The sequence below is a fragment of the Dipodomys spectabilis genome, unplaced genomic scaffold (assembly GCF_019054845.1).
Source record: "Dipodomys spectabilis isolate Male_0828 unplaced genomic scaffold, ASM1905484v1 ptg000163l, whole genome shotgun sequence".
NCBI classification, from domain to species: Eukaryota; Metazoa; Chordata; class Mammalia; order Rodentia; family Heteromyidae; genus Dipodomys; species Dipodomys spectabilis.
Genome location: NW_024870840.1, coordinates 12,814,186 through 12,838,702, shown reverse-complemented (window position 1 = coordinate 12,838,702; position 24,517 = coordinate 12,814,186). Strand labels below are relative to the sequence as shown.

The following is a 24,517-nucleotide window of genomic DNA, read 5'->3' as shown; positions in this document are numbered from 1 at the left end:
TTATTTTATTTTATTTTTTTTAAGGTGATGTACAGAGGGATTACAGTTACATAAGTAAAGTAGTGATTGCGTTTCTTGTCCTCACCCCTTTTTAAAAGCAATTTTATTGAGTTTGAGTTCTGTTTTCATACATGCTTATAAAATACTTTGATCATATTTATATGCCCTTCACTCTCTCATTTAGTTCCCATGCCCAGACAGTCCCCATTTTTCTTCTGTATTTGAGAGGGAACATGTGGTATTTGTCTTTGTTGGGCTCATTTCACTTAACATGATGATTTCTGGTTTAATTATTTTCCTGCAAACTATATAATTTCATTCTTCTTTATGATTGAATAACACTCTATGTATGTTTATCAACATGCAGATATCTTTTTTTTTTTGGTTGGTCATGGGGCCTGAACTCTGGGCCTAGGTGCTGTCCCTCAACTCTTCAGCTCAAGGCTAGTGCTCTACCGCTTGAGCCACAGCACCATTTCTGCTTTTTCTGGTTATATGGTGCCGAGGAATCGAATCCAGGGCCTCATGCATGCAAGGCAAGTACTCTACCACTGAGACAACTTCCCAGCCTGCAGATGTCTTTTTTATGCTCCCTCTCATCTATTTATGTATGCCAGTACTGGAACTTGAATCCAGAGCTGGTTTTTTCACTCAGATCTGGCACTCTGCCACTTGAACCACACCTCCAGTTCTAGATGCTTTCTGTCTAATAGGAGATAAAGAATGTCATGATCTGCACGTGCTGGGTTTGAACCACGATCCTTAGATGGCATATTCCTGGCTAGCTATGAGCCATTCACTAGACATGAGCCACTCACACCTGGCTATTTTTTTTTTTTTTGAGGAGCCTTCATACCGATTTTTATAGTAGTTGCATTAATTCACACTAACCACCACTCTTTCTCACCACACTCCCTGCATCCAAACCAGCATTTAAACCAGCATTTATACTTGTTTTATTGATGATTGCCATACTGGAATGACAGAATCTCAATGATTTCCCCCCTCCCCCCCAGTGTATTTTTGGTCTGTATTTCCTTTATGGCTAATGGTGTATAATTTTTATGTGTTTATTAGCCACCTGTACTTTCATTTTCTATTTATTTTATTTCATTTCATTTGTTTCTTTTCTATTTTTTTGGCAGTACTGGGGTTTGGCCACAGGACTCCCCATTTTCTAGGCAAGCTTTCTACCACTTGAGCCATGTCCCCAACCAAGCCCTGTTACTTCCTCTTTGAAAGCTTTCCATTCAATTAGTAAGTTCATTTGTCAGTTGGATTATTTGTTCTCTCCATATTTAATGTTTGGAGTTCTTTTTATTTTTGGATATTGTTTATTCAATGAATAGCTAGTAAAAATTTTTTCCCAGATTTTCTGTCACTGTCATATTTCTTGAGTATAGTAATTATTTTCTTTGTTATATAAAATTTTTTTAATTCGATTCAATCCCATTTATTTTTACTGTTAATATCTTAAGCAATTGGAATCTTATTTAGAAAGGTATTATCTATGCATCTATTTTCAAGACTCTTCCCTATATCTATTTCCTCTATTAGTTTTAAAGATTCAGATGTTAAATTTAGATTTTTTTTCCCTATTTATATATTTTTGTTTGTTTTTTTCTTTTGCTTTATGTTGCTTTGGCAAGAATTCAAGAACTGCATTGAATACAAGTGGAGAGGTGGACACCCTTGTCTCCTTTTCTATTTCTTTCTTAGTATTATTTGGCATACACACCCAAAATAAAATTATTTTATTAAATTCTATTTTTATGGCCTATTAATTTGTAAAATAAAATCAAAGAAGTGGCATTACATCCAGTTGCATTACTCCATGGTAAAAATATTCATGTGATTATCTGTCCTTTTTTTTTTTTTTTTTTGGTCAGTCATGAGGCTTGAACTCTGGGCCTAGGTACCATCCCTGAGCTCTTCAGCTCAAGGCAAGCAAGCACTCTACCACTTGAGCACAGCACCACTTCCGTTTTTCTGGTGGTTAATTAGAGATAAGAGCCTCATGGACTTTGCTGCCCAAGGCTGGCTTTGAACTATGATCCTCAGATCTCAGTCTCTTGAGTAGCTAGGATTACAGTCATGATCCACCAGCACCCGACTCTGTCCATTTCTTTATTTCATTCTTGACAAAAATGGTTTCGTTTTTCTCCTCATTTAGTATGCTGTTGGATATAGATTTATCATATAAAGCCCATAGTACGTTGAGGCCCATTCTATTCCTCAAGCTAGTTGTAACCTAACAGATGATACAGCTCTTGAGGAAATAGATATTACTTCTAAGTAATACCTTTTTTAAGAAAAAAAAAAAATGAATTTAAGCCGGATGCCAGTAGCTCACGCCTGTAATCCTAGCTACTCAGGAGGCTGAGATCTGAGGATCCCGGTTCAAAGCCAGCCCAGGCAAGAAAGTCCGTGAGACTCTTATCTCCAATAAACCACTAGGAAACTGGAAGTGGCGCTGTGGCTCAAGCGGTAGAGCGCTTGCCTTGAGCTGAAGAGCGCAGGAACAACGCCCAAGCCCAGAGTTCAAGCCCCACGACCAAAAAAAAAAAAATTTTAATTAAGAGGCTGGGAAGGTGGCTCAGTGGTAGAGTGCTTGCCTCATATGCATGAGGCCCTTGGTTTGATTCATCAGCACCACATAAACAGAAAAAGCTGGAAGTGACGCTGTGGCTAAAGTGATAGAGCACTAGCCTTGAGCTGAAGAGCTCAGGGACAGCGCCCAGGCCCAGAGTTCAAGCCCCACAACTGACCAAAAAAAAAAAAGAATTTAAGTGAGGTTTTAATTTGCAAAAAGGAGAGCTATTATTCTTTAAATAAGGATGCTTTGAATACTGGATCTTGTTACTAGTAGCGTTCATTTTGACTGAAAGATTTTGTTTTGCTTTTAACATGGACAAAAAAAGCCATGGAAATTGTTAATGGGAATTTATTGTTACAAATCATGCCATGAATCAGGGTTAGCATCCCTGTAGATGACTTCCTCAGAGTGTGTGCAAATCCTCAAAGCTTTGTATTACTATTTCTGATCATTTTAAAGTCACCCTTAAACCTCTAATCCAAAGAATTAAGGAAAGGGGAGTAAAATTGCCTAATTAAAAAAAACCAAAAACCTGTGTTTTTTTTACCCTAGATCATTTTCATGAGATGTATAAAGTAACTCTTCACCCAAACCAGACTCACTATGTTGTCCCAAAAGGTGAATACCTGCCTTACTTCAGCTTTGCAGAAATGGCAAAAAGAGCTGTGGAAGGTGCCTATGGGGATAATCCAATAATTCGACATGCTTCTATTGCCAATAAGTGGAAAACTATTCACCTCATAATGCACCGTGGAATGAACGCCACCACGATACACTTTAATATCACATTTCAAAATACAAATGATGAAGAGTTCAAAGTCCAGATCGTAGTAGACGTGGACACAAGAGAAGGACCAAAACTGAACGCTACAACTCTGAAGTCTTATGAAACCTTAGCTAGCACTGTGACACTTCTTCCAGAGGCAGAGATCCCTTTTGAGGATGTTCCAGAAGAAAAACGTTTTCCGAAGGTTAAAAGACATAATATCACGAGATTCCAAGAGGAGATGAAAATCCCTGTGGTAAATATTTCACTCCTTCCAGAAGAAACCCAGTTGAGTCTCAGCAACTTGGATTTACAACTGGAAAATGGAGACATTACTTTGAAAGGATACAACTTTTCCAAGTCAGCCTTGCTGAGGTCATTCCTGATGAACATAAAGGATTCTAATGTTAAAAATCAAGTTCTGATAACAGATGAAATAAGTGACCATGTAAAGGGTCCACCAGAAAAACTGGTTTCCAAAAGCAGAGACAGTTTGGGAGCTTCTCAAAGATTACAGAGGTCAACTTCCACAACAAGGACAGCAAAAACGAGCAGTCAGCACCAGGATCAAAGTCCCCCCCTAGTCTTGGAAACTAAAGCGGAATTTAAATTGGAAACTCAGAGGCAAAGTATAATAGGTGGGAATGCATCCAGAGAAAAACTATCATCTCTGATTATCCCACCTGACGCCCGTGTGACAAAACAAGAGCTCCCAGGGAAAGACAAGAACAACAGAGCAGAAGAGAATGCTGACAATCACCTAGGTAGTGAAGAAGTATTGCCTGGAAGAAAGTTACAGCAGTATACTGGGAGTTACCCAGGCTTTTTGCCATGGGAGAAAAGAAAGTATTTCCAAGATCTTCTTGATGTAAGTTAGACCCAACCTTGTTTTTTAGCTACCTTCCTAAGTGATGATATAATAGAATTTATTCAACACTCACTGAACTAGGTAATTCCCTTACATGATTTCATTTAACTGTTCCAGCAATCCTGATAAAAGTGCCCTATATAAGGGTATTTACTACTGTTGTTCCATTTTATAGTTTAGAAAACAGACCTTATATGTATAATGGAAATAACATGGCATACTCCAAGAAAGCTGGAAAAGGGCCTTGGCATCCTGTCTGCCTAGCATGTAAGATCTGATGATTTTCCAGCTTGCCTGATGAAAGCAACCTGAGCTTCAGATAAGTTTCCTTATCTGAAATTTGGAGCCCACTTGATCTGTGCTCTGTGTGGTCTGCTGAGCCATGGTGTCATTTGTGCCTTTTCTCAAGTGTTGAATGCTGGGGCATGTGAGACATTAGAGCACAATGACTGCACATAGAAACTCGGAGACCACTAGAGATGACAGAGATGAGGTCTCCCTTGAGGAATGGAAACTAAAAGAGAATCCAAAGAGAATGCTCCTCCGTGCTGCCTTGGGCACTGGGCCACTGGGCCTGGGCTGATAGCGAAGAAGCACAGCTCAGGTGCATGTTGAGCTGGGAATAAGAGGGTGAAGGGGAACTGTCTTGTTCCTCTCACCACTTTCAGGAAGCGTCTTGTGCCTCCCATGTTGGAAGTTACTAATGACTGAATGAAGAACTGCAGAGTTCTTGCCTATGTTTCTGCACTTTTTCCACCTTTTATTTTTCTCTAAAAAAGTCCCTGAGACTCCCTCTCCAAAATAACTATCAAATAGCAGGGCTAGAAGTATGTTTCAGCTGCTAGAGCACCACCCAAACAAGCCAAAGGAACGCCAAGGCCCCAGTACTGAATGCATGTCCTACAAAATTAAGAAAATAGAGGGAAGGGATGGACTTAGGAGGGTGGGAGAGAATGATAAAAGGAGTGACACTGATCAAGATTCCTTGTGTTGCCAGGCGCCGGTGGCTCACGCCTGAAATCGTAGCTACTCAGTACGCTGAGATCTGAGGATTGAGGTTCAAAGCCAGCTCAGGCAGAAAAGTCCAGAGACTCTTTATCTCCAATTAATCACCAGAAAACCAGAAGTGGTGCTGTGGCTCAAGTGGTAGAGCATGAGCCTTGAGCTGAAGAGCTCAAGGACAACACTCAGGCTCAGAGTTCAAGCCCCATGACCAAACCAAAAAAAAAAAAAGATTCACTGTGTTTATGGACTTCTTTGTTGAGTGGCAACTCATTTGTACAACTACATACAGATTTTAAAAAACAATACTTCCCCTGCTCTTATAAAAGCATTATTTGTTATGAACTGCAAAAATGTACCATAAAAAGGGGAAGGCACATCTTCCCATTTTCCCTTTTGAGATAGCCACTTTTCATAGCTTGGTGAATATCCTAGTACTTTCCTATAGATACACAAACATATAATAAGTTATATAGTTTCCATTCTTTTCTGCAGCAGTGAAATAATAGGTGTATTTTCCTGTTTGCCTTTAGATTCAATAACTAACCCTTGTCAGTGCCATTGTTTTTCTAGCAACTGCAAGGTGCTTCCAACATTCTGCAAATACAGATAGTATTGCAATAAATAGTGTGTGTGTGTGTGTGTGTGTGTATACATATATACATACACACACACACATATATATATATATATATGTATGTATATATATATCAAACATGTTTTTGTTGCTTTAGGTAGAATAACTAGGTTAATGTGTCTGTTTCAAGCTTATAAATTTTAAACCTGTCCTTCTAATGTGTGGGACTACTTCATTTCCACAAGTAGTGTATGGGAGCATTTCCTGTTCCCCACCCAGGCTGACTAGCAAGGGTTACCAAACTAGTAGCAATTTCTTTGCCTTTTTTTTTTTTAAAATCAATCTGGGAAGCACAAATATTCTTTCTTAACCATGTTCAACTTGTTTTCTAGTATTTTTTTGTCCACATAGTTATGCCTTTTACAGGTTTTGACTCCGTAACAATACCCACAGGTTTTGACTCCGTAACAATACCCCTTGGTGTATGGTGAAACCAACTTTGTTTCTAGCCTGTGCTGCTTTGATGTTGCCAGCAGAACTGCCTTGATCCTGAGATTACCATCAAATTTAATGCATGGATACATTTTGTAAATGTTGCATTGACTTGGCTTTGAAATACCACAGGCAGTGACTAGATCTTGATGACTTCGATATAAATAGACCATCATACAACCTGCTGTTCTCAGTTTCAGTGCACTGAAATGCACGTTAGTCTTCGTCTTGGGATCCTTAAAATGACCCGAGAGCATGCCTCTCCTCCTCCCCTCTAGACAGTTATGGAGTTGTTACGACCATGTCACGTAATGTGATGTCTTTCTCTCTTGTTAGGGCAGTAAGCTTTACATGAGACATAATGCTGAACTCCCCTTGCAGGAAGAAGAATCGCTGAAGACTCAGTTGGCGTACTTCACTGATAGCAAACAGACCGGGAGACAACTAAAAGATACGTTCGCAGATTCACTCCGATATGTCAATAAAATTCTAAACCGCAAGTTTGGGTTCACATCCCGGAAAGTCCCTGCACACATGCCTCACATGATTGACCGGATGGTCATGCAAGAGCTGCAGGATATGTAAGTCTTGCTTGCGTCTCGCGTTACCTGCTTGAACTCACAGCTGAGGCACGTTGAAATTGGTATTATTTGCTCCGCTAACTTTTTGGCTGTAGTATTAGATGAATAATATTGTTAAAGAGACCATCTGAAGTGGGGAGGAAAATGCTGTCCTCTCCAGTATTTAGTGCCATGGATACTGTCAGGATCAGAGCTCATCAGCAGTTACTTTTGGACAGGTTCCCTGAAGAATTCGACAAGACCTCGTTCCACAAAGTGCGCCATTCTGAGGACATGCAGTTTGCCTTCTCTTATTTTTATTATCTCATGAGTGCAGTTCAGCAACTGAATATATCTCAAGTCTTTGATGAAGTTGATACCGACCAATCTGGTGTCTTGTCAGACAGGGAAATTCGAACACTGGCTACCAGAATTCATGACCTGCCTTTAAGTTTACAGGTATTGTATTAGTGTTACATCGTATCATATTTGTATTATATTGGTGTTGCATTAGTATTGTGTTGTATTGTTTCAGTCTTTGTGGCACTTGAAGTGAAAATTGTTATTCTGACATCACCTTTTTGGCTACACATTTCAATTTATGCAGGTCAAAATATTCTTAACATTTAATGTGGATAGCCAGTCATAACTAGTCTTTTTTTATGTCAAAAATAAAACCAAATTTATGTTTGTTTTTTATAGATTACTTTTTATAGACTTTCATTTAGAGATTAATCTGCTATCTGGGAATAAAACAGTAGGCACCTGAATGTAAGATTTCTGTGGCAAGTTTATACAGGGCCGATGGCTATTGGTGAAGACAGGTCTCAGCATGGTGTCTCTTACCAGGGCATCCCTCAGCCCCAGGAGTAGGAAACTCACTAATTAAGATGCCAAATGAATCTGGCTGCAGCGTTCCTTTCTTGAGGTTCTTGGACCAACTTGTGCAAATGGGGATCTCACATCCACTGTGTTGTACCTTAGATAATCCTGCTCTGTTTAATTTCTTTATAGTTAAGAGTCATAATATAGTCAAACTCCCTTTGAAAATAGCCTGAAAAGCATTTGGGAGATTTCTACATAGTTTTTTTTTTTTTAATTTTTATTTTTGTATTGTTATTGTAAAGGTAATGTACACAGGGGTTATAGTTTGATAAGTCAGTAATAAGTACATTTCTTTTGGGAGAATGTCACCCCTTACTTTGCTTTTAAATCATTGGGGTTTTTGTTGTTGTTGTTTTTAAAAAAACACACAATCATTACCTAAAATGTACATAACAGGTTTATGTTTTTATTTTTCTTTGTTAGGATCTGACAGGTCTGGAGCACATGTTAATAAATTGCTCAAAAATGCTTCCTGCTAATGTTACCCAGCTAAACAATATTCCTCCAACTCAGGAAGCATACTATGATCCCAATCTGGTAAGTGGTCTGACTTCCTTTTATACAGCAGGAAGTTATCCTTCTTCTTTTTCTTTTTTTTGGGGGATCTGGTTGTGGGGCCTGAACTCTGGGTCTGGGCGTTGTCCCTCAGCTCAGCTCTTCAGCTCAAGGCTAGCGCTCTACCACTTGAGCCACAGCACCTCTTCCGGCTTTTTTCTTTTTGCTTATGTGGTGCTGAGGAATTGAACCCAGGGCCTCAGGCATGCAAGGCAAGCGCTCTACCACTGAGCCACCTTCCCAGCCCAGCAGGAAATTATTCTTATCAGGTGCTATATGTACCCTTTCTGTGCAGCACATTTAAACACTAGAGGCAGCTGGGAAGGTGGCTCAGTGGTAGAGTGCTTTGCCTTGCATGCATGAGGCCCTGGGTTCGATTCCTCAGCACCACAGAAGCAGAAAAAGCCGGAAATGGTGCTGTGGCTCAAGTGGTAGAGCGCTAGCCTTGAGCTGAAGAGCTGAGGGCCAGCGCCCAGGCCCAGAGTTCAGGAACCACGACCAGCAAAAAATAAATAAATAAACACTAGAGGCAGGTTCAACATTTACATGTCTTTGGTGCAAAGTAGCAGCATAGATAATCCAAATCATTTTACTTTGATTTTACTTTGGAATCCCTCTTCCTAATGAATATGTAAGCTAATATTCAGATTAGCTGCTTAGATCCTGTAAGCATTAATCCTAGTCACCAAGGATAGCAGAAAGTAGCTCCAAACCCCAGAGCTTTTTGTTGTTTTTTTGTTTTGTTTTTTGGTCAGTTGTTTGGGCTTGAACTCTGAGCCTGGGCACTGTCTGTCAGCTCAAGGCTCGTGCTCTACCACTTGAACCACAGTACCACTTCCGATTTTCTGGTGGTCTCACAAATTTTCCTTCCCTGGCTGGCTTTGAACTGCGATCCTCAGATCTCAGCCTCTTGAGTAGCTAGGATTACAGGTATAAGCCACTGGCGCCTGGCCCCAGAGCTTTCTTTTGGACAGGAAGAGAAATACCAAGGTTAGACACCAACCATCATTGAGAACGTTCTCAAGCTTACCAATAGGGTAAGCTTGGCTGAAGATACAACTATAAGAAGAAGAGACGTATATTGGGGACAATGGTTCGTCCCTATAATATTGGCACTCCAGAGTCAGAGGCAGGAAGATTAGGAGTTCAGGGCCATCCTGGACTATACAATGAGGAACCTGTCTCAGAAAAAAAAGAAAAGGGCCAGGCACTAGTAGCTCAGGCCTGAAATCTTAGCTACTCAGGAGGCTGACATCAAAGGATCACAAGTTGAAGCCAGCCTAAACAGGCAAGTCTGTGAGACTCTTATCTCCAATTAAATCATCCAAAAGCCAGAATTGGAGCTATGATTTAAGTGGTCGAGCACTAGCCTTGAACAAAGAAGCTTAGGGGCAGTGCCTAGGCCCTGAATTCAAGTGCCAGGACCTGCATGAAAAAAAAGACAAGAATGAAGGTAAAATATGAAAAAAAAGTGCATCTTAGAATTGAAGAAAGGGTGTAGTGCAGACTTTACATTGTTGTTTACAGCTTTTACTGACATGAAAAAATGTAAAAATATGTAATAGTACTGTGCGCCAGTGGCTCACACCTGTAACACCTGTAATCCTAGTTTTACTCAGGGACAGTGCCTAGGTCCTGAGTCCCAGCCCCAGGATTGGTGCATGCGAGCGCGCATGTGTGCACACACACACAGACACAAATACACACATAGTACCATGTACATAATGTGATTTGAACTATGGGAAACTCTCAAATACTCCTTTCTCCAGGAAAGGGTGTTGGGCTCTTCAACTGCTGTCTCCTCAGCCTCTCTACTTTCTTGAGTCTCCTAAGTTGTGTATTTTGGGGCCAGTGCACTGGTGTGTTGGAAGGTCAGTGCCCCCTCCCACCTTCCCCAGCCCGAGGAACCTCTGCCTGAGCCCCTGGGAACCCAGCTCCTCCCACTGTGCACGCAGGCTGCTCTCCTGCCCGCCTGTTCCCGCAGCTGCCCTTCTCCCTTGCCTTTCTCTCCCCCTTTGCTGCTCTTTTTTTTCTTTCTCTTGCATGTTTTGAATTCCTAGTAAGATTCTTGTTCTTACTATGCCATGAACTCTATAGAACATGTATAGAAATGGAGAGCTTTTCGTTTTCTTTTGAAGTCTGTACATCTTCATTTACTTCAGGAGTATTTGAATGTTTACCAAGTTTGGGGCATGATATTTAGAATTATCAGCTTTCCTTTGTGAGCTAAGAAGTAAGAATTAAGTTGCTAGTGATGAAAATTGAGTCTTAAAGCCTTATACAGATGAATTGCTGAGTCTCTAAATACTAGTTTTTTTTTTTATCTGGTCATGGGGCCTGAACTCTGGGCCTGGGCATTGTCCCTCGGCTCTTCAGCTCAAGGCTAGCACTCTACCAATTGAGCCACAGCGCCACTTCTAGCTTTTTTTTTTTTTTTTTTTTTTTTAATTTTTTCTGCTTATGTGGTGCTGAGGAATCGAACCCAGGGTCTCATGCATGCAAGGCAAGCGCTCTACCACTCAGCTACCTTCCCAGCCCTCTAAATACTAGTTTTACAGGCAGTACTAGTCACCATTACTCAAGCAAATTCATCCGAGGTATACTGTAGACTGTATTACTGCAGTTAGTGAATTATACAGAGGATAAAGAAAATAAAGTATTTTTTAATGAGACTACAATCTACTAAGTATCATATAAAGCAGCCTGTATTTCATGCTAGAAATTAATCTTCATTCTGAAAAAATAACATTAAGGAAGCGTTGACATTATATAGAGCAATAGGTAATTAAAATAAAACTTTATATATAAAAATGGGTGATTAAACCAGGCATTGGTGGCTCACATTTGTAATCCTATTTACTTAGGAGGCTGAGATCTGAGGATCGTGGTTCAAAGTTAGCCTGGGCAGGAACAACCATGAGACTCTTATCTCCAGTTAACCACCAGAAAACTGGAAATGGCGCTTTGGCTCAAGTGGTAGAGTACTCTCCTTGAGCTGAAGTGCTCAGAGACAGTGCCCAGGCACAGAGTTCAAACCTCACAATAGTGGGGGAGAGAGGGAGGAATGGGATGGGGAATGGCTATCATATGCCAGTTTGGGTTTTTAAAAAAATAATGAAATATTCTTCCAGGGCTGGGAAGGTGGCTCAGTGGTAGAGTGTTTGCCTTGCATGCATGAGGCCCTATGTTTGATTCCTCATCACCACATAAGCAGAAAACTGAAAGCGGTGCTATGGTAGAGCGCTAGCCTTGAGCTAAAGAGCTGAGGGACAACGCCCAGGCCCAGAGTTCAGCCCCCTCAACTGACCAAAAAATATTCTCCCAACTTAGTGAGTGTATCTTGCCTTGCTGCTGTCTTGGTCTTGACAGAATGTCTAATCCCCTTGTATTTTCTTGCAGCCACCAGTCACTAAAAGTCTAGTTACCAACTGCAAACCAGTAACTGACAAAATCCACAAAGCTTACAAGGACAAGAACAAATATAGGTAAGCAACAAATACATTTCTGTTTCCAGAATGGTGACAGAGGCCTGGCATTTCCATAATTTACAACAGTTAAAGGTGATGGCTGGGTGCCATTGGCTCTCGCCTGTAATCCTATCTACTCAGCAGATTAAGAGCTGAGAGTCTCAGTTCAAAGCCAGCCCCAGCAGGAAAATCCATGAAACTCTTATCTCCAGTTAACTATCAAAAAGCCAGAAGTGGAACTGTGACTCAAGTGGTAGAGCACTAGCCTTGAGCAAAAACCCTCAGCCACAGTGACCAGGGTCTGAGTTCACCAGAACAAAAAATAAATAAAATTGATGAATGAATGAATGAATGAAAGGTGATTGTTGTCTTTAATAATATTGAAAATTTTGAGCTGGTGGTCACGCCTGTAATCTTAGCTACTCAGGATGCTGAGATCTGAGGTTCAAAGCCAGCCCAGGCAGGAAAGTCCGTGAGAGTCTTCTCTCTAAGAGACCACCAGAAAACCCAAAGAGGCACTGTGGCTCAAGTAGTAGAGTGCTAGCTAGCCTTGAGCTGAAGAGCTCAGGGACAGTGCCCAGAGCAAGTTCAAGCCCCATAATTGAGCCCTCCCCCCCAAAAATAATAATATTGAAAATTTTAATAATCTGTGCTTTGGTTGACTCAACTAAACTTTTAAAAAATGCTTTTCCTAGTGTAATTCATACCTACATAAATATTTAAGGTCTCTATGTATTGACAATTAGGTTTGAAATAATGGGAGAAGAAGAAATTGCTTTCAAAATGATCCGCACCAATGTCTCTCATGTGGTTGGCCAGCTGGATGACATACGGAAAAACCCCAAGTATGATTGACTTGTTTGCTTGTTTAACTTACCTATTTGTTTTAGCATGCATTAGTTGTATGGGGGAGGGTGATTCATTGTGACATTTCAGTCTATACAAATATATTCTAATCAATCTCACCTCATCCTTCTCTCTTATAATCCTTTCCTCTTCTTAAAACAATTTTAATACATTTTGTTTTGTTTTATATTTTGTACATTTTTATTGTAAAAATACTGTAGAGGAGTTTCAGTTATATGAGCAAGGTAATGATTTTTATTAGTATAATTTTTGTTGTAAAGATACTATACAGAGTTATATGAATAAAGTAGGAGTACATTTCCTATCGAGCACTCTTACCCCTCCTTTGTTTTCCCTTTTGCTTTATTTTCATGCATGCAAACAAACTACCTCAACTGTATTTGTCCTCATTCATCCCATTGTTAACCCCACCTCCTCCCATGTGTACCTCCTTCCCATTTATTTTTAACGTGATTTATTTTTAATGTGTGTTGAAATTGCGCTAAGGGGTTTCACTATGGTATTTCAGACATGAATATAGTGTGTTTTGCTCCCTGTTGCCTTTTCTTTCCCTACTAGATATGAATTTATAAAGAAATATGTTAAATTTTGGAAATAAACTTGACTAAATGACATGGGGGTAGGGAGATGGGAGTAGCTAACTTTGGGCTGACAGACAGGATGGCTAATGGTAGAGGTAGTGCCGGGGTTGACCTAGGGTTAAGGCAGGCTTCTCTCGCAGGGGCACTGACTCACCTGGACTCCTAAGATTGGGTGACAGGAGTAATTCAGTGAAGCTGCGGCAGACTGCATGGTGGAGTGATGGCAAGGGACCCAGGTAGCAGGCAATCTCAGTATTTCTGAAAGGATGCACCCACAGGAGTTGTTTGGGAATTAGATCTAGCTTCACAATTCAAACTCAAGTGTAGATGAATGTCTAAGAAAAAAGAAGTGTGTCTACAAATGTGAACATTATCTAGTAAACTCCAGCCATTATTTGGTATGAATAAATTTTCACATTTACATAAACTTTGAAAATTTCTAGCTCTGCCCATTATCTTAACTGGTTTGATAAAAAGTATTTAAATTGTATATATATGTGTATGTATATGTATATATATATATATATATATACACATATATATGTATGTTTTTGTCAGTGGTGGGGCTTGAACTCTGGGCTTGGGTGCTATCCCTCAACTCTTCAGCTCAAGGTGAGTGCTCTACCACTTGAGCCACAGCACCACTTCCAGTTTTTAGTGGTTTCTTGGAGATAAGAGTCTCAGGGACTTCCTGCCTGGGCTGGATCCTTGAGATCTCAGCCTCCAGAGTAGCTAGGATTACAGGCGTGATCCACCAACACCCGGCTTCCTTTTTCTTTTAGTTACTGAGGCTTGATTTTTTTTTTTTTTTGGGTCCGGTTGTGGGGCCAACTCTGGGCCTGGGTGCTGTCACTCAGCTCAAGGCTAGTGCTCTACCACTTGAGCCACAACGCCACTTCCAGCTTCTTTCTTTTTGCTTATGTGGTGCTGAGGAATCGAACCCAGGGCCTCATGCATGCAAGGCAAGCGCTCTACCACTGAGCCACCTTCCCAGCCCTGAGGCTTGAATTTTTAAGTTGGCTGTGAAAATTGAACTCAGGACTTTGGTGCTATTCCTGAGTTTTTTCTCTCAAGGCCAACAGCATTCTACCACTCTGAGCCACAGTGCCACTCTGGTTTTCTGGTGGTTAATTGGAGCTAAGAGTCTCACAGACTTTCCTACCCCAGCTGGCAGTCCTTGGATCTCAGCCTCCTGAGTAGCTAGGATTACAGGAGTGAGCCACTGGCACCTGGATTTTTTTTTTTTTTCCTAACATAGGCTCCATCAATTTTGTGGAGGATGGCTTAGCATATGGAATTAATGCATTTCATTTGAGCATTTTTATTTTGACAAGACTGGAACTTGAACTCAAGGCCTTGTGCTAGCTAGGCAGACACTTGAGCCATGCCTTCACCTTCTCTTCCATTTCTGAGCCTTAAAATATTTTTGAAAGTCGGGCTGGGAAGGTGGCTCAGTGGTAGAGCGCTTGCCTTGCATGCATGAGGCCCTGGGTTCAATTCCTCAGTACCACATAAGCAAAAAGAAAAAAGCCGGAAGTGGCACTGTGGCTCAAGTGGTAGAAGGCTAGCCTTGAGCTGAAGAACTGAGGGACAGCGTCCAGGCCCAGAGTTCGGGCCCCACGACTGGACCCAAAAAAACAAAAACAAAATATTTTTGAAAGTCTTTAGTTACTTCAGTTCAATTAAGACTTTAATTATAAATGACCAGAGAACACTTTAGACTCCTAGGTATTTTTAATTAAATTTTTGTTATTATTAAGGCGTTGTTGACTTCCAGCCTTTTTTTTTTTTTTTGTCGGCCGTGGGGCTTGACTCTGGGCCTGGGTGCTGTCCCTCAGCTGTTCAGCTCAAGGCTAGCGCTCTACCACTTGAGCTACAGCGCCACTACTTCCAGCCATTTTTAAATCACTATATTTTTTTTAAATGACAACTATATTTTATCTACAAATTCTATTCATCTTTTCAAGGGAAAGAGGAAAGAAACTGAGAAAAAGAAGTTTCTTTTTCTTTTTTTCCACTCAAGACGAACTAGTATCAGAAGCTCATGCCTATAATCCTAGCTTCTCAGGAGGCCAAGAGCTGGAGGATGTGATTCAAAGCCAGCCTGAGCCCTACCTCTTGAGACACACTTCCAGCCATGCTTTATAATGGTATTTTAGAGAGAAAGTTTCACAGACGTTTCTACCTATGCTAGCTTTGATCCTCCTGACTGGTTGTTTTGTGTTTGTTTTTAAATCTAGATTTGATCTAATTTGGTGAATATAGTTCTGGAATATTCTTGTATTCAAAGCAGTCTTATGAATTTACAGAATGAATGTACGATGATGTATTTCATATACATATCATTCCTTCAACAATAGCCAATTATGTTTGATCTTGTTTCTTCTAAATACATCTACTCCTTTGTTACCATTTCCTGGTTAATTCATATATTTTTGTTTATTGAAATTGTATCAGAAAACTTCATTGCAACCATACCTGTACTTTCCCCTGCATCTCTTTAAATACTGTATAAATCCTGCCGGTGTCTGAGGAAATTTGATTCTGTATGCTATAGATTTCCTACACTTAGTGCTCATTTGCCAGTTGGTTTACATGTTCCTAAACCCCTTGAATTAAGTTCCTATGAGTTGATAGTTGGCTCCGAAGGGATGTCAGTTTGTGTGATATGGTTTTAAATTGTTTGTCAATGGTTTAGTAACTTTGGCCTCAAAGCAAACTTGAAATAAAAGAGGAAGTATCACTGTAATCTGATCTCAGAACTTGTATAGATATTTAATCATTTTTCTTCTAGCTGCTAACAAAATATTCTAGTCAGTTTACTAAATTTATTGAATCCTAGATTCAGGTTACACTAAATGGAATCAACCCTAGTTTGGAGAAGTAGGTGCGGTGGTTTACACTTGTAATCCCAGACCTCAGGAGGCTGAGGCAGGGGAATAACTAGTTCAAAGCCAGTCCGCACTACCTAGTGAGGCTTTGTCTCTGCAAAAGTATGTGTATATTGATAGCTATATATGCAGGAGTTCACATTCCTTATTTGTATTAGGTCAGAATCATGCTTGTGATGACCAGTTTCCCTGGCTCTTTATTATTTCAGGAAGTTTGTTTGCCTGAATGACAACATCGACCATAATCATAAGGATGCCCAGACCGTGAAGGCTGTTCTCAGGGACTTCTATGAATCCATGTTCCCCATCCCCTCCCAGTTTGAGCTGCCGAGAGAGTACCGGAACCGTTTCCTTCACATGCATGAGCTGCAGGAATGGTAACTTGTGTGTGTTTGTACACGCGTCTACCAATGCCTATGTTTTAGAGTGAGATTTCTTCAATACCCTGATGGCTGACACCTATAATCCTAGCTGTTCAGTAGGCTGAGATCTGGTCTCTGCCTGCCTGGGCAGAAAGACAGATCTAAGACACTCATGTCTTCAGTTAACCAGCAAAAAGCTGGCAGTGGAGATAGATGGGAAACAAAGTAGGATTGTAGCCCCACTTCAGACTGGGGAAAATGTGTGCGATCTTATCTAGAGTGAAAAATGGATGGGGCATGGCTCAGGCGGCAGAGTGCCTGCCTAGTGAGTGGGAGTCTCTTGAGTTCAAACCTTGGTCTGAAAAAAGTAGTTTGAGGAGACATCGACTTCTCCGTTAGGTGTAGCATTTTTTTTTTCTTTCAGTTTTCTGATCTGGGGCTTCCAATTCTTCCCATGCTCAGCGTCAGTGAGTCCCTCCCTGCTGACCCTAGCCCAGTCCTGCTTTCTGGAAACTTTTTCCCTCTTACCCTGAACCAGTCCCCTGTGCTCTTTCTTCTCATCCCCACAGAATATTCCAGTTCTCACTTGGGTCCAGCACCTGCGGCACTGTACAGCATTCTCTCAGTTACTGTTTGTCTCTCTTAGTGGACAAGAAGCTGGCGCTCTACCACTTGATCCACCACTTGATCCACAGCGTTACTTCTGGTTTTCCAGTTTTCTGAGAGTTCATTGGCGATAAGAGTCTCATGGGCTATTCCTGCTTGGGCTGGCTTTGAACTGTGATCCTCAGATCTCAGCCTCCTGAGTAGCTAGGATTACAGGCGTGATCCTGGCTGGTTTCTCAGTTTTCCCAGCAGGCTTTCTTTCCTGGGGATTGATAGCACGACAGTGACTCCAAGTTTCTCAACACTTCCATCTTTACCCACAGGAACCGTTTACCCAATGACTGAGGGAGTAATAACATGAACTAATATACATTGAGCTTCATGACAGTGAAGCCACAAACATAAATGTGTGTTTTTTTCTGTCTCTGAACAGGAGGGCATATCGGGACAAACTGAAGTTTTGGACCCACTGTGTACTAGCGACATTGATTATATTTACTATATTCTCATTCTTTGCTGAACAGGTAAGTATTTTAAATACTTCACGCGGATATTACTAGCGTCTGAATCCTTTAGCCAATAATACCAATTCACAACCAAAGTCAAGTCTGGTGTGATATGCCTGAATCCCAGAGCTCAGGAAGCAGAAGGGTAGGAAATTCAGACCCAGCCAGGAGTGGGAACTAAATTCTATTTTTTCATTTTCTATCTTGTAGCTGATTGCTCTTAAGCGAAAGCTATTTCCCAGGAGGAGGATACACAAGGAAGCTAGTCCCAATCGGATCAGGGTATAGACCATCTTCGTTTGAAAGTCATCTACCTCAGCATTTACTGAGTAACCTAGCATCCTGAAACTCAGCACCACAGGGACACCTTCATGCTGTGACACTTGGTCGGAGGAAGGAAAACATCTAGAACCGTGCCGTTCTGTGGCACAGACAAGCCCATTGCCCCCAAATTACTGAATTAACACACTGAAATGATGTTACTTTTAAGACATTTGCCCATGGACCTGTCACTCTCTTTCTAAAAAGCCTCACTGCCTAGCTGCTACTTTCCTACCACCGCCATTGTATACTAATAGAATCCCAGGCCAGTTTGGGAGCAATTGCTGAGAGACGCCAGTCTTTGCATTCCAAAGCCTTTTGCTATAGCTTTTCACTTTGGTTTTCTTTTTTCCATGTCTCATTTTGAAAATAAGTAGCTACTAAGTTAGCTTGTTTTCTTGCTTCTGAAAATAATGAATTAGATGTCTAAACATGTTTTTATAGATGTTATCTAAATAATGCTGTAACATTACCTCCTAGTGGCAATATCTGAATTGGTTTATTATTAACTGTTGAGTGGTCTTGAACCATGAATAATTACTAAAGAGCTCAGTGACTGACATTGGAAATACTTTGTTGTATTTGCTTATGTTAGTCCCTAAGAATACTGTGATTTTGTGTGCAGGCCTAATTACAAAGGGCTAGAGTTAAGTAGCCGTGCTACTTACCAGATGTAATTATGTTTGTTAGATGTATATATTCAAACAGAAGTGCCTCATTTTAGAAATGAGTAGTGCTGATGGCACTGGCACAAAACTGTGTGTCTACTTTAACATCCATCCACATGCTCTAGTGTGTACACACCCTTGCAAGCCACCGCCTACCCCGATTGGCTTTGTATAGACCAAAAGTCAGCCAACTGTAAAAGGCCAAAATACTTGCAGAACACATGTGCCTCTGTCACATTTTCTTCGGTGTTGTTTGGTTAGTGTTTTAATTTTCTTTTAACAACACTATACAAATGTAAACCCTATGTTTCCCTTGCCTCTACCAAAATGGGTCATCATCTGGATTTGATTCACAGGCCATCATTGGCAGAGCACAGAAAATTAGCATTGTTTTCATGTATGAGTAAATCCTCTGTTCAGCCATGGTTTGTTATGACATTATATAGTGGATTCCATGAGTCCCTTTTGAATTCTGACAGTTATTTTAGATCATGATCTCAACAGTATTCTCCCAAATGGCACACATATTTTGTAAAAAGAACTTGAAATGTAAATACTGTGTTTGTGCTGTAAAAGTTACATATTTCAAAAATGAAAGTCTCACAGAAAGTTAACATTTGTCTGGTGCATTGATTTAACTCTTTCTTTGAGAATTGGATTTACTTTTCATCCAGATTCAACATCACTTGCTTGCCAATATATTTCAGACTCTATTAAAACTAGTAAAGTTAAGCAAAAAGTAGTATAAGGAGAATTTGGTGTTACAATATACGGGTCAGTGTTTATATATCTTCAGAACACAGGGGAAAACTAAGCTAGTCACCAGAGGTGCCTGTAATCCTAGCTACTCAGGAGGCTGAGATCTGAGGATTGTGGTTCAAAGCCAGCCCAGAGAGGAAAGTCCATGAGACTCTTATCTTCAATTAACCACCAGAAAACTGGAAGTGGCACTGGCTCAGGTGGTAGAGCACTCGCCGTGAGCTGAAGAGCTCTCAGGGACAATGGCCAGGCCCAGAGTTCAAGCTTCACAACTGGAAAAAAAAAGAAAAAGAGAAAAAAGAATATAGGGGGAAAATAGGTTCTAAATGGCATTTATCAATGATAAAAATTTAAGAAGTTATCTGAGTATCATTGTAAAAGCAAAGACTATTCTATAGAAAGGTTATAGAGAATAAACTTTTATGTGTAATGGAGATTTCAGCTGTTAGATGAATATAGTCTGCATATTAATAGTAGTTGGATAATAGAATGTTTATAGAGCCATTCATTTAATAGTATGAATTTAAATTTGTTGAAGGCCAGTACATGTCTTAACTTGTAACAGAATATGTAACCCTGAGTAATTGATGAACAACAGAAATTTGTTTCTACATAGTTTGGAGAATTCCCAGCAGGTTCAGTAGGCTAGTGAGGATCTCTGTGTTTCAAAATGGAAAATGGCACCCTGAGAATGCTGTGTCCTCCAATAGAAGGGAACTCTGTTCTCACATGACAGGAGGCAGAAGAGCAAGGGGGGCAATTAACCTCATGAGTTGTAATCACTCCCTGAAGGCTCTACCTCCTAGGTCCCTTAGATCATTGATTAAATTTCAACATGAATTTCAGAGGGGACAAAAATCATAGCATTCAGTGATTCAGAAGCTCATGTTACCTGGCCCCCAGCATAGCACCTCTAATCCCCCACACTAAGTTTCATAGTGGCTTGTTATGCAAGATACCAAGGCCCCAAGATGACATGAATTCATCAGGTTCTCTTTTTCCTACAAGGGTGTGCAGGACTCACTCACAGGCAATAGAATGTGTGGGTTGTCACTCTGCAGTCAGACTGATGTTCAAGTTTTATCCCTGGATGTAAACTGCTAGGATTCAGCTTTCTCTTCTGAAATGTGGAAGCTACCTCTAGGCTTAAGACAATGATCAAAGGGAATGACAGGCAGCACAGCCAATCTGACAACTGTCACTAATTGTCACTGCCTGACAGTGCTGCATGGTGAATGAGGTAATGGTAGTGTAAACTTTTTTGTTGTTGGTGGTGGTGATGGTCATGGGTCTTGAACTGGGGCTTGGGTGCTGTTCTCAAGGCAAGTGCTCTACTACTTGAGCCACAGTGCCACTTCTAGTTTTCTGGTGGTTAACTGGAGATAAAGAGTCTCAAGGACAGTCCTGCCTGAGCTGGCTTGCCTGGGCTGACTCTGAATAACGCTCAGCCTCCTGAGTAGTTAGGATTACAGGTGTGAGTCACTGACATCCAGCTTATTGTGGCCCAGCTTAGTGTGAATGTTTATGTTGAGGGATAGTTATATTTAGGCTACTGGTGAGGCTGTTAGTACATTCATAACTTGAACAGATGACTTTTGGCTTTCTCTACGCAACACAGTCTATCAAGAAGATCCCCCTAGCTTTTTTCAAAAATATTTAAATTTTAAATATACCTGAGCTACAGGTGTATAGTTCACTGGTAGAGCACTTGAGCACAAAAATAACCAACAGTAAGGTAGAATCATGACAAATCAAAACATTTAAGGAAGAAACAGCACCTATTTTATAAATGTATTCAGAGTTAAAAAAAAAATAAACTCATCCCCAAGGTCACCACAACACAAACCCAGTTTCAAAGCCAGTGTCAGACACCACAAGAAGGAATGTCACACACCTCACAAGAAACAAAACATTAGCAAGCTTAATTCAGTTATTTCCCAGAGTACAACTTGTATGACCAAGCTGAGTCCACTTTAGGAATGCAAGGTTGGCTCAACCTTTGGAATTCAGTGTACTTCAACAGGCATGTAAAGAGAATGTAATTTCTCTTGAACTTTCTTTGAAAAAGAAAATTATGAAAAATTTTAAAATAAAGAGACTAGCACAAGTGTCTATCCATCTAATGGTTATCAAAATTAATTTTTCTTCATTTTCATAACCTTAGCATTTGGGAGGCTGAGGCAGAAGGGTTGGAATTTGGAGGACAGCTTGAGCTATAGAGCAGGAGTCTGCCACAGAATTAATATATAAATAAAAATAAATGATTAAAAATAAATCCAGATTCAGAAGATCAGAGCCTTGGTGGTTAAGATAAGGAAGACTTCTTGTAATCTAACTGTTCTTCATTCCCACTTGTCCTAATTACAGCTTCCACCTTACTGAGCACATTCTCTATGTTCACCCACATCATACTGGCATTTTATCGGTGAGGGAACTGGGATTTGACTAGGTTCCATGTCTCACCTGAGGACTCACTGTTAAATCAGGTTTTTGTTTTTTGTGTTTGTTTTTTGTTGGTCGTGGGGCCTAGGCGCTGTCTCTCAGCTCTTCAGCTCAAGGCTAGCACTCTACCACTTTGAGCCATAGTGCTACTCCTAAATCAGGTTCTTTACCCAAGACTACAAAGTTCTTTCTTGGCCACTGAGATATGCTTGGATTTTAAGGAACAACTACAACTCAAAACTTTCTTTTTTTTGCTGCTCATAGGTCTTGAACTCAGGATCTGAGCACTGTTCCTGAGTTCTTTTACTCAAGGTTAGCCTTCTACTACTTTGAATCATAGCTCCACTTCAAGTTTTCTGGTGGTTAATTGGAGATAAGAATCTCACAGACTTTCCCACCTAGGCTGGCTTTGAACCAGGATCCTCAAACCTCAGCCTCCTGAGTAGCTAGGATTACAGGCATGAGTTACTAACACTTGGGTCAAAACTTCTTAAGAAAACAGAATGTCTAGACACATACCCTTCTAGGGCTGTTGCTTCACTCTTCCCATCCTGCCTCACTCTGCATATCAGCTTTTCTCTTTATGAGCATATAGCAGCTCCATTGTTCCATCATTGGAACTCCATTGCTCCAATAGCAGATGAATATAGTGATTGCCTCAGCCTGGGCTCTGTGTCCTCCATTAGTTACAGAGATGGAAACTTCACCCAGAGAAGAAGGAAGGGGTGCTGAACTGACAATGATGTACTCCAAACGTTGTAAAAATTTTATTAGTCAAAGAACAAGCATTTGTAAATTACTAAGTACTCCATAATTGTGGCTGTCATGAGTCATAGTTTGTCCTTCCCCCTGCTTTTCCTCTGATGCCTGCGCATGAAAAGATCCTGCAGAAAGAAAAGTGAAACAACAAGCTGGGCGCTGGTGGCTCACGCCTGTAATCTGAGCTACTCAGGAGGCTGAGATCTGAGGATCGTGGTTCAAAGCCAGCCCAGGCAAGAACATCCATGAGACTCCTTATCTCCAAGATTTAAACCACCTGAAAACCAGAAGTGGTGCTGTGGCTCAAGTGGTAGAGTGCTAGCCTTGAGCTGAAGAACTGAGGGACAGCACCTGGGCCCAGAGTTCAAGCCCCAAGACCAACAAAAGAAAAGAAAAGTGAAACAATACAAATTGTAGACTATGTTTCATTTGTACTGGGAGAGGGAGGGGCTCTTTAGCTCTACATCCTGTCCACAAAATGCTTAGGAAGAGCAGAAAGAGTCCAGTAGGGACACATACACAAACACACAGAGAACACACAGTAACGACAAGCAAAGAGAGTAGACCTATTGATGCAAAAGAAATGTAAAAGTGACTTGATTTGCATCAAAATTTAATACTTTACTTATCTGGGAATACTAGGAAATGGACTGAACTCAACTCTTTTTGCTTTAGTTATTTTTTACATAGTGTCTTTAAGTTTTTGCCAAGCCAACATCCAATCAAGTTTCTCTTACCTGTGACTACTGTGTAGTATTACGTATCACCTAGTCAGCAAACAACCTACTATCCCATTGTAGCTATTTGTGAAGATGTTAGCACAGTGGAACCTTCCACAGCTCATACATGGAGGGTATGCATAGCCCCTCTCAAGGATGATACACAAATTCACAATGCAGTCTATCTTTTTAAAGTCATATTCATTCTCCAATAGTTATTCTTGTGTTAAGATATTAAGAAATTACAATATTTAAGAAATTACAATATGCAGAACAGCATTTTTTATATAGGACCTAATCTGGAAACAACCCAATTATAAGCAATTAAAAAAACATATCAACTGTGCAATATTGCCACAATAGCACATCATACCACAATGAAAATATAAGAATTATGGCTATACATAATACTGTCTTTGAAAATAGGATCTATTCTGGAAACAACTCTTGCATATATTGACAAAAATAGCAAATGAAAAACACTAATATACAGATTGTAGAGTTGTGCCACAATAGAATATCATACAAGGACAATGCAAGAATTATGGCTACAGATAATATTCTCTTAGAAAACTATGGTGAGGGCTGGAAAGGTGGCTCAGTGGTAGAGTACTTGCCTTGCATGCCTGAGGCCCTGGGTTCGATTCCTCAGCACCACATAAGCAAAAAAGAAAAAAAAGCCAGAAGTGGCGCTGTGGCTCAAGTAGTAGAGCGCTAGCCTTGAGCTGCAGAGCTGAGGGACAGTGCCCAGGCCCAGAGTTCAGGCCCTACGACTGGACCAAAAAAAAAAAAAGAAAACTATGGTGATCGCCTTCTTAGACTATGGCACCATTTTCTGCAGTACAAAAACTAAACCCCATTGTTTAAGCACCATTTATTTATAAGTGGCCACAACATTCAGAAAAATGGAAGAGGTGAGTGAAGGACACACATTCGAGTCATTTCCTTGTCTTCTCTGGCCTGGGCACTGTCCCTGCGCTCTTCAGCCCAAGGCGAGCGCTCTACCACTTGATCCACAGCGCCGCTTCAGGTTTTCTGGTAGCTTACTGGAGAGAAGAGTCTCGCGGACTTTCCTGCCCGGGCTGGCTTTGAACCGCGATCCTCAGATCTCAGCCGCCTGAGTAGCTAGGATGACAGGCATGAGCCACTGGGGCCGGCTGGAGTAACTGTCTTCTGTTTGGGACAAAGGCGGTAGAAGGGCTAGTGTTCGGGAGATGGGGCTAGGCTTCCGAGGAAACTGTTGACTATTGACTGTTGACTATTGGTCT

The 24,517-nt window shown here is 40.8% G+C and overlaps 1 protein-coding gene across 2 annotated transcripts in view; it reads left to right on the top strand.

Moving 5' to 3' along the window:
- Gnptab (N-acetylglucosamine-1-phosphate transferase subunits alpha and beta) overlaps positions 1-19,184 on the top strand; it is a 68,663-nt gene extending 49,479 nt beyond the window's left edge. For both annotated transcript variants that reach the window (XM_042693062.1, XM_042693063.1), the window contains exons 13-21: positions 3,149-4,230; positions 6,683-6,882; positions 7,101-7,320; positions 8,170-8,283; positions 11,701-11,786; positions 12,515-12,613; positions 16,317-16,484; positions 17,509-17,599; positions 17,792-19,184. In XM_042693062.1, coding sequence (XP_042548996.1) covers positions 3,149-4,230; positions 6,683-6,882; positions 7,101-7,320; positions 8,170-8,283; positions 11,701-11,786; positions 12,515-12,613; positions 16,317-16,484; positions 17,509-17,599; positions 17,792-17,869 — 2,138 coding nt within the window. In that variant the 3' untranslated portion in view covers positions 17,870-19,184. The remainder of the gene's footprint in view (positions 1-3,148; positions 4,231-6,682; positions 6,883-7,100; positions 7,321-8,169; positions 8,284-11,700; positions 11,787-12,514; positions 12,614-16,316; positions 16,485-17,508; positions 17,600-17,791) is intronic.
- The last annotated feature ends 5,333 nt before the right edge of the window (positions 19,185-24,517 follow it).